This window comes from Dasypus novemcinctus, chromosome 26 (assembly GCF_030445035.2).
Source record: "Dasypus novemcinctus isolate mDasNov1 chromosome 26, mDasNov1.1.hap2, whole genome shotgun sequence".
NCBI lineage: Eukaryota > Metazoa > Chordata > Mammalia > Cingulata > Dasypodidae > Dasypus > Dasypus novemcinctus.
This window is the reverse complement of record NC_080698.1, coordinates 355,780-368,531: the sequence shown is the minus strand read 5'-3', so window position 1 is coordinate 368,531 and position 12,752 is coordinate 355,780. Positions and strand designations below refer to the sequence as shown.

General features: G+C 47.2%; 1 protein-coding gene across 1 annotated transcript in view; it reads left to right on the top strand.

Annotated features, from left to right (window-relative positions):
* The window catches only part of SCN10A (sodium voltage-gated channel alpha subunit 10), a 96,016-nt gene that overhangs the window by 75,390 nt on the left and 7,874 nt on the right, over positions 1 to 12,752 (top strand). Inside the window, exons 22-26 of the mRNA XM_058288237.1 lie at positions 3,441 to 3,563; positions 4,888 to 5,172; positions 7,213 to 7,266; positions 8,124 to 8,261; positions 10,221 to 10,325. Of these exons, the coding sequence (XP_058144220.1) occupies positions 3,441 to 3,563; positions 4,888 to 5,172; positions 7,213 to 7,266; positions 8,124 to 8,261; positions 10,221 to 10,325 (705 nt within the window). The remainder of the gene's footprint in view (positions 1 to 3,440; positions 3,564 to 4,887; positions 5,173 to 7,212; positions 7,267 to 8,123; positions 8,262 to 10,220; positions 10,326 to 12,752) is intronic.

Here is a 12,752-nt window from a genome sequence, read left to right as displayed (position 1 = left end):
ACTGAAAGCCACAGAGGGTCCCTCTGGAGAGATGAAGAGCCAGAGCTGGTGTTTTCAGACCTGCAGGCACCTGAGACCACTAACCTGCATTACAGAATTTACTAAGTGCCTCCGACACACTGGACTTGTGATGCCTCAGACCTGGAAGGGGACTGTGCCCCTCAAAGCCTCCTGAGAGCCTGCCTATCCCCTTCCTCCAAAGCCATGTGCGAGCTCTCCCTGCTCCTAACCGTCACGTTGCTCCATCTCTAGGCTTTCCCCAGTGCTGTCTGGGTGGGTTGTTCACTGCTGCATAGCTGAAGTTTCCTGCATTCAGGGTGAGGCATGTGCCGTGTTCTTCTCTGCCTCCCTCACTCCAGCACCCACCAGCACCAAGGTCTGAACACTGGAGGTTCTCAGAAAATGTGCCTGTATCTGGTGCCTGCCTCCTGAATGTCCAGAAACATAACTTCTGTTCAGCCCCCTACGTTGGCAGGCCTGTGCATGCCACTCTTATTTCCTGATGCCAGTGTGCTAAGATGTATCATGGGTGAGCTGTGAGAACTGAGATGTGAGCCACAGGTGATAATTTTGTGCACATAAAATAATTATTCATAAATCAAGGGAAAATGTTTTATTCTGTCTACCTACCTGTTAGGGTCAGTCACTTCTATCTCTATAGGTCTCATTTATTCTATCCTCATGACCTTAGATGGTCATCCACTCATTCCATCCATTCTTCTCTTGAGTCTTCCTTCCAGCCATTCACACCTTCCTCCATACATCCCTCTTTCCATCTATCTAACCATTCACTGTTCCTTTTTCCTTCCTTCTAAATATTTATTCATCTTCATTCTTCCATCTATTCATCTCTATCAGTCCTTTCCTCCTTCTATCCATCCATTCCCATTCTTCTATTCCTCTTCCCTTATGCCATCAATCCATCCATCCATCCAGTGGACTTTAATCCTTCTATCCTTCTATCTTTTGATTCATACTTCTGTCCAACTATCCAATCATCTAACCTTCTGTTTGTCCATTCATTTATCTCCCATCCAAGCATTTTTCATTATTACATATTTTCATTTTTTAACCTGTCCGAATAGCCTTCCTTTCCTACCGTCATCTTTCCTTTAATCCATTTTTCCTTTCATTCATCTAACCGTCCATCCATTAGTTCAGCTCCTCCATTCATTTATTCAGCTGTCTTTCCACTTATCTGTCAGTCATTTTATCCACCCATCCATCCTTCTTCCCATCCCATTCATCCATACACTGTTCCATGCTTCCATACTTTTTTCTTTCTTCCTGCTTTCTTTCTCCCATCCTTTCATTCAACTATCAGTCCTTTCCATCTTTTTATCCTCAACCCATCTTTCTGTCCAACCCATCCTTCACCTAGATGGTCCTCCCTCCTTCTTTCCTTCCTTTCATTTGTCACAACATGCTTTTGTCTTTTCTTCCATTTATCAAATGTTTATTGACAACTGATGAATAAAGAATTCTCTTGTGATGTGCTCTGGGAGAGACAAAAGCATGAAATAAACACTCCCTATCCAGGAGTTTGCACTTCAATCTTCTAGAAAATAAGAAACGCACAGAGAAGAAAACATACAATAATTTTGGATATAATATGGATGAAATATAACTGGAATGGTAGGTGTGACCTTCTAACCTAGGCTAAGTAGTCTGGAGTTTATCCTGAGGGTCATAAAATACCAGTGAAGATAAAAAATAAGATAGAAACATAATCATAATCAGACTTTTAGAGGAGAATGAATGGGATGGATGCAAGACTGGAGCTTAGAGACCAATTGGGAGGCTAGTGGCCTCAGCAGTGGGAGTAGAGCTGGTCTTGGGTGGGCGGGTTTTGCTAAAGAGGCCCAAGCCGCAGATTTTCCATGCAGGGCAGCCTTCCCAGAAGAGGAGGCTCTTCTGAATAGAGTCCAGCATGAAACTAGGTGGCACCTGCTGGTAGCTGTAGCCTCACTTAGATGCAGGTTAGTTTCTCTTCTTGTTTTTGTCTTGGTGGAATAAGCCACTCAGAGAACAGGCATTGTCTGAGGCTCTAGCACCCAAACGTAAAGCCTTTCCTTTCTGAACTTTCCTTTATGAACATCCCCACCTAGCTGCCACCATTAGCCAACCTGAATTCGGCCCACCCTCATGCTGCAGCTGGGGTCTCAGTTTTGTGTCACAGTCTCCAGCAGACTCAAGTCCTTATATATTGTTTCTCGCTCACACATTCAAGTTTGCAGAAGGTGTGACCATTTTTCCATGTCAGTCTATGCTCCTTTAGGTACTTGGACCACAAAGTTTAAAAATGGCATACCAATAGGGACTCACAACTCAGTCACTCTGTCTTAGTACCTGTCAAAGCTAACTCTGGTGGACATGTGCCAGTCATTCTTACTGAAGGACTGCAGAGCTCTAAGGACCTTGGAATTCTTAATCAGACTCCCTCATTTTACAAAGGTCAAATGTATGGCCTGAACTAGCAGGGCACTGATACACGGTCACAAAGAATCATTAGTTCAAAGGAAACTAACCCCTACCAGTCTGAGACACTGTCCACCCCATTTTCTGAGCAAGTACAATTGAGACTAAGTTTATTGTCCTCAAAATAGATTTTTAGTATAACCCCCATGAAGGGACATGGTCTCATCAAGTCCCTTCAAGTAAACCAAAGTTTCAAGGTCACTGGGGCCTGGTGCTCCAAAAGGAAAAAGGGAGGGTTGATTTAATATACTGGTAACTTTATTACCTACACACCAGGGGGTGGTGATGTGGGAGACTGAAGTTTTTTTTTAACCCAGGGGGTTCAGAAAAGTGATGAATGAAATCTTTAAGAAAAGGGGGGATCTGAACTCTCTCTAGTCATCTCATTGGAGTTTAGGATAAGGTGAAGCCAGAACCATAGCTCAGACAGAATAGAGGAGTGGGAAGGGACTTCCTGTCCTTCCACCAGGACTGCCTTTCTTAGAACCCTAGGGTGGCGAAGCAGATGTGGCTCAACTGATAAAGCATCCGCCTACCAAATAGGAGGCCCAGGGTTCCAACCCAGGGCCTCCTGGCCCATGTGGTGAGCTGGCCCACACCCAGTGCTGCCATGCAGAGGGAGTCCTGTGCCATGCAGGGGTGTCCCCCACATAGGGGTGCCTCATGCACAAGGAATGCACCCCACAAAGAGAGCCACCTCATGCAATAAAAGTGCAGCCTGCCCAGGCGTGACACCACACACACGGAGAGCTGACGCAGCAAGATGATGCAACAAAAAGAGACACAGATTCCCAGTGCAAACAGGAGTGCAAGCATATGCAGAAGAACACACAGCGAATGGACACAGAGAGCAGACAACGGAAGGGGTGGGAAGGTGGGAAGGGGAGAGAAAAAAATAAAAAAATAAATCTTTTAAAAAAAAAAGACCCCTCGGGTGATGCTCTGCTCTTTGCCTGTCTCAGATCTCACTGACAAGCCTCATAGCAAAGAGCCTGGGGTACTCTGACATGGCATCCATCAAAGCCCTTCGGACCCTCCGCGCACTGCGGCCACTGCGGGCTCTGTCTCGATTTGAAGGCATGCGGGTAAGACCATCCCAAGGCTGCTCGGATCTGCAGCATTTGCAACCCCGGCCCCTGTAATGCTCTCCTTCCACTGACCTAGAGATCCACAGCCTCACCCCCAAAGGTCAATTCTGGGTCCTCACTTCCCTTCCGACTTTGGTGGTGCCACAGAACCCTAGTTCCCTTTCAAGTCCCTTTGTGAGCTCCTTTTCCCTTACCACCCCTAAATATTCCACCCACCAGGGCTCAGACCTCACTGCCTCTTCTCTAAGTGGAGTGATCCCGATTCTCGGCTCCACAGGCATCTCATCTCCATCCCCCAGCCCTGCCTCTTTTCCTTACTGCCTACACCCCTAATTTGCCACCTTCCTAAGGCTCCATTTAAATGTAGTGACACCGTATTTCTTCCAGCACCCAGCTCAGCACCTCAGCCACCACCCACTGGGAAGCACCTTCTGTCTCCCCTAAGGCAGTCATAGCTCCTGTGGACTTTTCCCCTTTCCTACATCCTTTCCATCACCTTCACTCGTCACCAACAGGCTCCGCCTTGCCCTCACTGTCTTCCCCAGGATAGACAGCTCACAAACCTGGGTCTGTCTTAAAGGGTGACCAAGGCACTGCTCATTTTCCACCCTTCGCTTCCTCATATTTGCAGAAAGTGAGGTTTTGGTTTGTTCCACTGCCATTGGGTCAGAGCAGATATCATATCTTCAAAAACAAAAGTTTAAAATTGACTTGTACTTTTACAAACACTAGGAGCTTAAGATTGTAAGTGTTGAAATTTATTTTGTTTTATCTATAGGTTCTTGTTTGCAAATAAAGATGTTTTTCAATGTGGATTTAGGTAGTCTGTAAATCTTGACAAAAGCATACTTTAAACTATATTTCATGTACTGTATTTAAGGGGAATAAAGCTTCAGTCTATAAGCTTAGACTGTATGCTTGCATGTGCTTAATGTATGCTTAAAGGGAATAAAGCATAAGCATTCCCCTATATGATTAAGGGAATAAAGCTTACATGTCTGTGTGTACTTGCACACACATGCACACTCACCCCTAAATGAGTATGTGTGGGTTTGTAAACTCATCTATCTCCTGAACCCTTAGGAAGGACACTAACACCTCCCCTGAATGAGTTTAGGAAAGAAGGTATACCCTGTCTTCAGCTGTCCAGTGTTTCTCAAACATCTGAGTCTGAATTATTGTACCAATTAACCCACTTCTCTTGCTACTTCCAAAGGCCACCGGCCCATGAACCAGCCTGACAGAGTGTAGAAAGAAGTGAGAGACACCAGGGAGGGGTGGGGAATTTGCGGGGCTCCAGGTCTGTTTTCCTTCCCGCTAGGTGGTAGTGAATGCCTTGGTGGGTGCCATCCCCTCCATCATGAACGTCCTCCTCGTCTGCCTCATCTTCTGGCTCATCTTCAGCATCATGGGTGTGAACTTCTTTGCAGGGAAGTTTTGGAGGTGTATCAACACCACCAATGGAGATTTTTCTCTTGTACCCTTGTCTATTGTAAGCAACAAATCTGACTGTAAACATCAAAACTACACCGGCAGCTTCTTCTGGGTCAACGTAAAGGTCAACTTTGACAACGTTGCAATGGGTTACCTGGCACTTCTGCAGGTGGTGAGTTCTGAGATTAATCATGAATCTTCCCCTGGCTATTGGATGACATGGAGGGGTCTGGGGTCTCCCAGAAGAGGCAAGGATTAGAATTCAATTCGAGCTGAAGTCATTCCCTAACTACTCTGTGAGGTGAGTGGACCTTACTATTGAGTTTGGTCTCACTGTGGAACTATTAGAAAAGTGTGCTAATAGAACACAATAAAGGGAAGGTCCTGCCATGGGATTGTATCAGATGATGACTTAGAATACACAACCTATACAAAATAGACATGATATAGTCATGTGTTCAGTCTTCTACTAGTCATCTCTTAGATGGTGTTTTAGTTTCCTAGCTGCTAAAGCAAATATTATGCAATGGGTTGGTGTAAACAATGGGAACTGGTTTTGAGGTTAGGAGAAGTCCAAAATCTAGGCATCATCAAAGTGATGCTTTCTCCCAGAAGACTGGCGTTCTGGGGCTGGCTGCCAGTGATCCTTGGTTCTTAGTTTTTCTGTCACATGGCAGCCTCTCCTGGCTTCTCTTTTCTCTTCTGGGTTCCACTGACTTTCATCTGGGAGAGTCAGGCAACTGCTTCCTGCAGCTTTCTCTCTCTCTCTGATCTTCCCTATGAGATCTTCAATAATAGGATTAAGACCTATCCTGATTCAGCTGGGCCACACCTTAACTAAAGTAACCTCATCAAAAAGTCCTATTTACAAGGGTTTGCACCCACAGTAATGGATTAAGTCTAAGAATATGTTTTCTGTGGGGTACATAGCTCCAAATACCACAGATGGTAATGAATTATATTCCAGGTCTATTATAATGACAGATGATGTTGGTGATGATGACAATCATACCACTAACACTTACATTCATTCATCTATTTATTTATCCCTCACGTTCATCCACTTGTTCATTCAGTCTTCCATTTAATCACCCTTACTTTTGTCATGCTATTACCCATGTGTTCTTGCATCCCACCATTTGTGCTTGCATTCATTCAACAAATAATCCCTGAGTAGTTATCATGTGTCATGCACTCTGCACAGCCTGGCAGAAACAGAGACATGTCAGAACTGGTTCCAAGGGGAATTACAGGAGATAGATAGATAGATAGATAGATAGATAGATAGATAGATAGATAGATAGATAATTGAAAGATAGAATGCAAATACTGTGAGATTTATTATAAGGATTGGCTCATGCGACTATGGGGATTGGCAAGTCTGAAGTCCATAGGGCAGGCCACAAGCTGGGAACTCTGATGACGGTTTTGATGAATTCCCCAGGAGAATCTGGCTGGCTGAAGTAGAGATGGAAATTATTTTCTCTAACTACTAAAATCATCAGTTCTCCCTTTAAGGCCTTTGGCTGATTGGATGAGATGTCTCTCATTGCTGACAGCAATCCCCTTTGCAGATTGTAGATGTAATCAGCCATAGGTGTAATCAACTGAATGATTTGAATCTAGGAAATATCCTCACATTAACCATCAGGCCAGTGCTTGCTTGACCAAACACCTGGACTCCATAACCTAGCCTAGTTGACACATGAACTTCACCATCACACCCAGTTCAAGCCTCCAAGGATGCTAATGCTGTGCAGGAATGTAGAGGTCTTCAATTCTCACCTCCATTTTCCAGATAGGAAAACATCCCATTCTTGTATCATGTTCATGAGATGGGAAAGTGGTTGAGGAAATGGCACCCAGAGAAGGGAAAGTCCTCACTGGAAGACACAGAGCAGCCTCACAGCAGTTGGCACTAGAGGCTAGGCATCTAAGCACCCAGTCCGTGCCACAACTGGAAGGCTCCATGTCTTTAATGTCACTCTATTCTGAAACAGCTACATGTGGAATTAATTTAAGTGACCGTGTGAGAGTAGTCAAGTCACCCTGGAGGTGACTTTCCTTTCTCCCTTTCTATCCAAGCCCTTTCTTCCTCATGCTCCTTAGCTGTGCAGTCTGCCCTCCTCTCTCACTGGATCACCAAAACTTAGGAAGGGTCCAATGTGGACAGATGGGCAGGCACTGAGTGGCCTCTGCCCCTTGTTTCCAGGCAACCTTCAAAGGCTGGATGGACATCATGTATGCAGCCGTCGATTCCCAAGGGGTGAGTCTCAGACCACCATGCCTCCTGCCTTCCGTTCTGTGTTCTTCTGCCCATCGATCTGTATTTGAAATGCAATAAAGGTAGAAAAGAGGCAATCACCGAGCAGACCCCTACCATCCTGGAGCAGTAGCCTTCTGGCCCTCTATTGAAGGTTTAAGCTAGCCTTCCATGCACACATTCCAGTTTCCTCAGACTCCACCCCTGCTTACCACTGAGGAAAGTGTCACACAACCTCTAAAGAACTGTGTGTGAGGCCTCCCTCTGAGCAGGGGCAGGAAGAGGGGTACTTAGAGTAAAAAGGAGTCTTAAGGAATGAGATGGCCTTTCAGGCACTATCACAACAGGCAAGTGGAAGAGATGCTATTGTGAAAACACCCTTTCCCGCTGCAGCAGATGCTGTCCCTGCCCTGCCCTATGTCCCTCAGCTCACGTGAGTTCTTTTGCAGCTGTGGTTTTTTTCACCTTTGCCTGTCTGATTCTTTGTCTGAAGTCTTTCTTCAGCGTTCAAGAGCTTGCTCAGTAGCCCCTTTCCCAAGTGTGGGGATCTAAGGTCCCAAGGGTCAATGCTCATCAATAAGTTTGGGGACAAATACCCCAGCTCCTCTCTCCCTTGGTGATGCAATTCTGAGGTGTGCTCCAGCAGGACTGAACACCCATTGTCCACAGTGATGACCTTCCAATAACATCCCCTCATTAACAATTCTCCTGTCCCTGCATAATGTCTCCACTCCTCAACCCTGGGACACCTTCCAAATAAATTACCTGCACCCAAATCTTTGCCTCGGGGTTGGCCTTTTGAGTGAACCCAAACTAAGACACTCACCCTCCTTCCCCCTCCCCACCTCATCTGGCCACAGGTGGACTTGCAGCCCAAGTGGGAGGACAATGTGTACATGTACCTATATTTCGTCATCTTCATCATTTTCGGCGGCTTCTTCACACTGAATCTCTTTGTTGGGGTCATAATTGACAACTTCAATCAACAGAAGAAAAAGATAAGTGGGGTTCAGGTGTTTCTGCTGTAGCAAGAGTCTTCTGCTTCCTGTCCCCTGACCAGCCCTGGCCTCAGGACTAGAGCGCCCTCCCCTTAGCCCTTCCTGCCTGGCAGGGAGCCTGATTCGGGGCTTTAGCACCTACGCCAGCCTCAGGGAGAGGTGGACTTCCCTCTGTATTAGCATCCCAACCCCCTGGGTGCACACCTTCCTTCCCAGAGTACCCTGGTCTTCCCCGGGGACCCAGGTCTGTTGGAGTTGCCCCAGGCAATCTCATGGGAAATATCAACAGGGAAAGAAAGGGCCCCGTGCTGCCTCTGCTGGGGCCCTGACCCCAGAGCAGTGAGCCGGGACCTCAGGGAGGCCCCAGGTCCCCAGCGTGGCAGAGTCCCAGCCCTCCTTGGGAAGGCAAAGAAAGCTTTAGCCCCCATGGGCGCTGACTCTGATTAATAGGCCCCCAATCCCAGATAACCCCTCATATTTATGTTGAAACATGAGGGTATTAAGCCTAGAAAATACGTTGGTGCTATTCTCTCATTTGATACCCTCCATACCTCTGTGAGGTGGAGAGGACACAAATTTTAGATTTGTAGAAGCCAATCCCCCCCCCCTCCAAAAAAAAAGGTTACCTGGGTAAGTCGCATATAGGATATCACAGCATTGGTTTTGCCATCATACAAGCCTGGTTTTGCATTCCTAACTCAACTGCTTGTTGGATGGGTGACACCGGAAATTGTTTAAACCAACCTAAGCCTCAGTTTTCTCATCTGTTCAATGGTGTTAGTAAATAGTTACTTACAGAGTTGTGGTGAGAGGTAACGAAAACCCTGCACAAAAAGCCCCAATGTAGGGCTGAGCACAACACCTGCCCTAAGTATTAGGTGTGACTATTATCATTTAGGATATATAGCCGATGGCCAGAAACGTGCAGAAACTCCTCTGCCAGGGTTCTGGAGAAGGAAGCCACAGGACAGATCCATGCGAGCCCCGAGGGGCTCCACAAGCCACCTGTCAGTACCCTGGAGGGCTTTGAAATTATTCTGCACGTTTTACAGATAAGGAAACTGAGGCCCAGAGAGGGAGATGGTCATGCTAGGAGACCGAGTGAGATCAGCTGGGGAGGAAACTGCAGCCTCTGACTCTGCCCAGAATTCTCAGTATGGCCCCGCCCACTGCCCACCAAGCCACTGCCCCTGCCTGCCTCCCAAGATACCCCTTCCTAGGAAGCACTTTGTGCCCACAAATTTTCTGAAACCTCTCAAACCCCACAGATCTCAGCCCATTTTTCCGGGATTTGCAGTGACTAATTCACACAAACAAGACATTGAAATGGGTGGCTTTCCAGTTATGTCAGGAACTGAGGGTGTGGGGTTACAGTCAGGAGAGGATTTCCAGCTCTAAAACAGCAGAGGGCAGTACAGGCAGCAGGTCAGGTTCACCGAAGAGAGCCAGGTAAGTGTCCCACGGAGACCAAGGACCTGAGACCAAGGCAGTAACTGTCCTCATCTCCTCCTCTCCAGAGGGGGTCGAGGGCTGGGTCCCCAGAGTCATTGCTTCTGAGGGAAGCTCTTGTCCCTTGTAGGATTCTGGAAACCCAGTGGATTTGACAGGGGGAGTGGGCTAGATCTGAGGCTCAGGTCTGAGTCAATAGGTACCTTCTCCTTGAGTCATGTTCCCACCCCCTCCCCACCCTCTGCTCAGGCAGCATCTCTGGGTTCCTGGAGAAGACATGCAGACTCTGCTTCAGAGGAAAGGTAGAGAGCCAGAGATGGGGCTCAGGACCACTCCTCTCGTCACTGGCGGAGGCACCTGGCAGGACGCTCCCTGATCCTGGCCTTGGCGTGCTTTTGGCAGAGGCTGGGGGAGTGGAGATAGACTTCCCCTCCAGGGAGCTCTGCCCACAGGTATCCTGGGGGTTCCTGTTGTTTTAATAACAGCAGTGTATGATGTCCTCTCCTGAACCTAGGGGGCCAGGACATCTTCATGACAGAGGAGCAGAAGAAGTACTACAACGCCATGAAGAAGCTGGGCTCCAAGAAGCCCCAGAAGCCCATCCCACGGCCCCTGGTGAGCCCTAGACCTTCCCTTTAGCAAAGCATGTCTATGAATCCAGTCTGGAAGCTTTGCCAGTGCTGTGAGGCCCTGGCCAGGGCTGTCTATGGAGGAAGAGAGCTGGGATGTTTGAGGAAGAGAGCGAGAAGAGTTCCTAGGCCCAAGAAATGAGGAGCCTAAAGAGAAGCAACTCAGGTCTTTTGGTGGGAACATGCCTCCTACAGGTGTTCCTAGTAAATCTCCTTGGGGAAGTACTGAATTCCCCTACAGGATTAAGGTTCAAGCAGAAGATTGGAAGAGGTTGGGTTAAATGACAGTGAAGGTGTTTAGAACCCTGGATAAGACGTTTGCCTGGTTGTGAATCATGAGTGATGCTATAGTGGTTCTATGGGCTTACTCTCCATTGCACTCCATGCCTACAGGTAGACAGAGAGAAAACGGCCCAAATGCAACCCCTCTCATGGTCACGGCCAGGTGGCCCAACAGGAACCAAAAATTATCCCACTCTGGAGTTTAAAGTTTGACCAAAAATCATGGCCTGGCCTCACTTTGAATCTTTTATTCATATAGACGACAAGAGACACATATTTCCGCCCCCTTTAAATGCAGCACTCAACCCATATGTGATTATCACCCAAGTTCTTCTTAGCCCTCTGCCAGAAGACAGAAAACATTGATTTCAGGGTGGCCTCAAGATGGCACCCGTCTTGGGATTGGATAAACAGGCTTGAGGGTGGGAGTGTTGGTATGTCAGAAACCTATAGCTGAAACTCTAAGAATTTCTGAACCATCCACTCCAGTGAATGGAACTGGCAACTTGTCCCTTTTTATAACCTTTCTGTGGCTAAAATGCAGCATCAATAAAGTAAACTACAGACACCACCCATGGCACAATCCCATTAGCCCTTCCCCCACAAGAGAGCAATGCCTAAGGACCTTCAACATAAGTGAATTGAGGAGACATACATTCCACTGGCCAAGGCATTAGGGTTTCTAAATCAAGGATGGGGTTTGCATAAATTACTCCAAACTTCATGAGCACAGAGTCATGCAAATATCTTACAGGAGAAAAAAAATCTTGACCTTTCACACACTTTACTTGGAAACAATGGTCATAAGTTTATTTGTTCTGATAATTAATTCTGATAAGAAGTGTTATAATGAGAAGTGATAGGAGGTACAGACCTCCATGGTGGCGGGAGTTTCCTCCCAAATACCCCATAAGATCAAGATATCTGGGCTTGGTTGAGCCTGCATGAAAGTCCTTAAGCCTCATTGAATAGCCCTCTGTCAATAAGTCCAACAGGCAGGAACAAGCTCAAACTTAAAAGACTTAGGCGAAAGACAGAGCCCAATCAGCTCAAGTCAAGAGCTGAGGGAGGGGCTCCTGAGACTGAGAAGCAAGCATCTGACCTTTCCTCGTGGCTGAATTGGTGGTGAGTGCACATTTGAACCAGACACCAAGGAGTTCCTGTACATTGGATCAGCCCTCGGCAAAATCATGAAGATTTTTGGTACCATCTGACACACACTGTTCAATCTCCCTATAACATTACAGCCTACCCTTCTCTTCAACCAATCCCCCACGTTGCCATAGCATCCTCTTGCAAGGAGAACAACCTCCCTGGGACAGGGTTGGCGGCATTAAAAAAAAAAAAGACCTTGGAGAGGGCACTATCTTAATACCAAAGTGTGGGCCTAATGTTGGAATTCCAGGCACTGCAGTAGGAGTGGAAGTGGAATGGTTAGGCAGGAAGACATGCAACAAAATCACAATTTCCCCTAAATTAAAGTACAACCAAGATCCTCCAAGGTCAGCCTTGTTGCATCTTTGCCACAGGGAGGGGAAGCGAGACCTCATATCCCAACTCTGTTTCTGAGATTCGCCACTCTTTGAGGGGTGTATTACTAACTAGCCACACTATGCTCTGGCCTCTGTAGGGGAACATGGATCTCCCCTAATACTCTGATCCAAGCTGGGCAACAGCTCTTTCCTTTGTTCCCCTGCACGTAGCTGAGGCAAGACTGGAACATTTAAAGAAGACTTCAAGGTCTCAGGGATGCCAACAGGAATGCAGGTCTCAGGAAGCACCTGCATAGGCTGTTTTCCAGGGCCCCTAGGCCTTAACCCTTCCCAGCTTCTGGCTGGCATCTATGCAGCAGGTTCCAACTTGACAACCACCACCCAGGGGCATAAGCCGGAACATCTGCCCTCCTCAAAGTCCATAGCCAAGAAAGAATCTCAAGGAAGCATTCCCACTCCTACCTAAGACTCACCTTCCCAATCCCAGCTTCTTTTTCTCCAGATAATTGGCACCAGAACACACACCTCTCCCCTTTGCAACCCCAGTAGGTCAAGGTGGTCAGATAAGCAGAGCATTGGCCCAGTTCTGCTTCACAGGTATGTGGGTGCTGTTTCACGGCAGGGCCAACCTGGAGCCA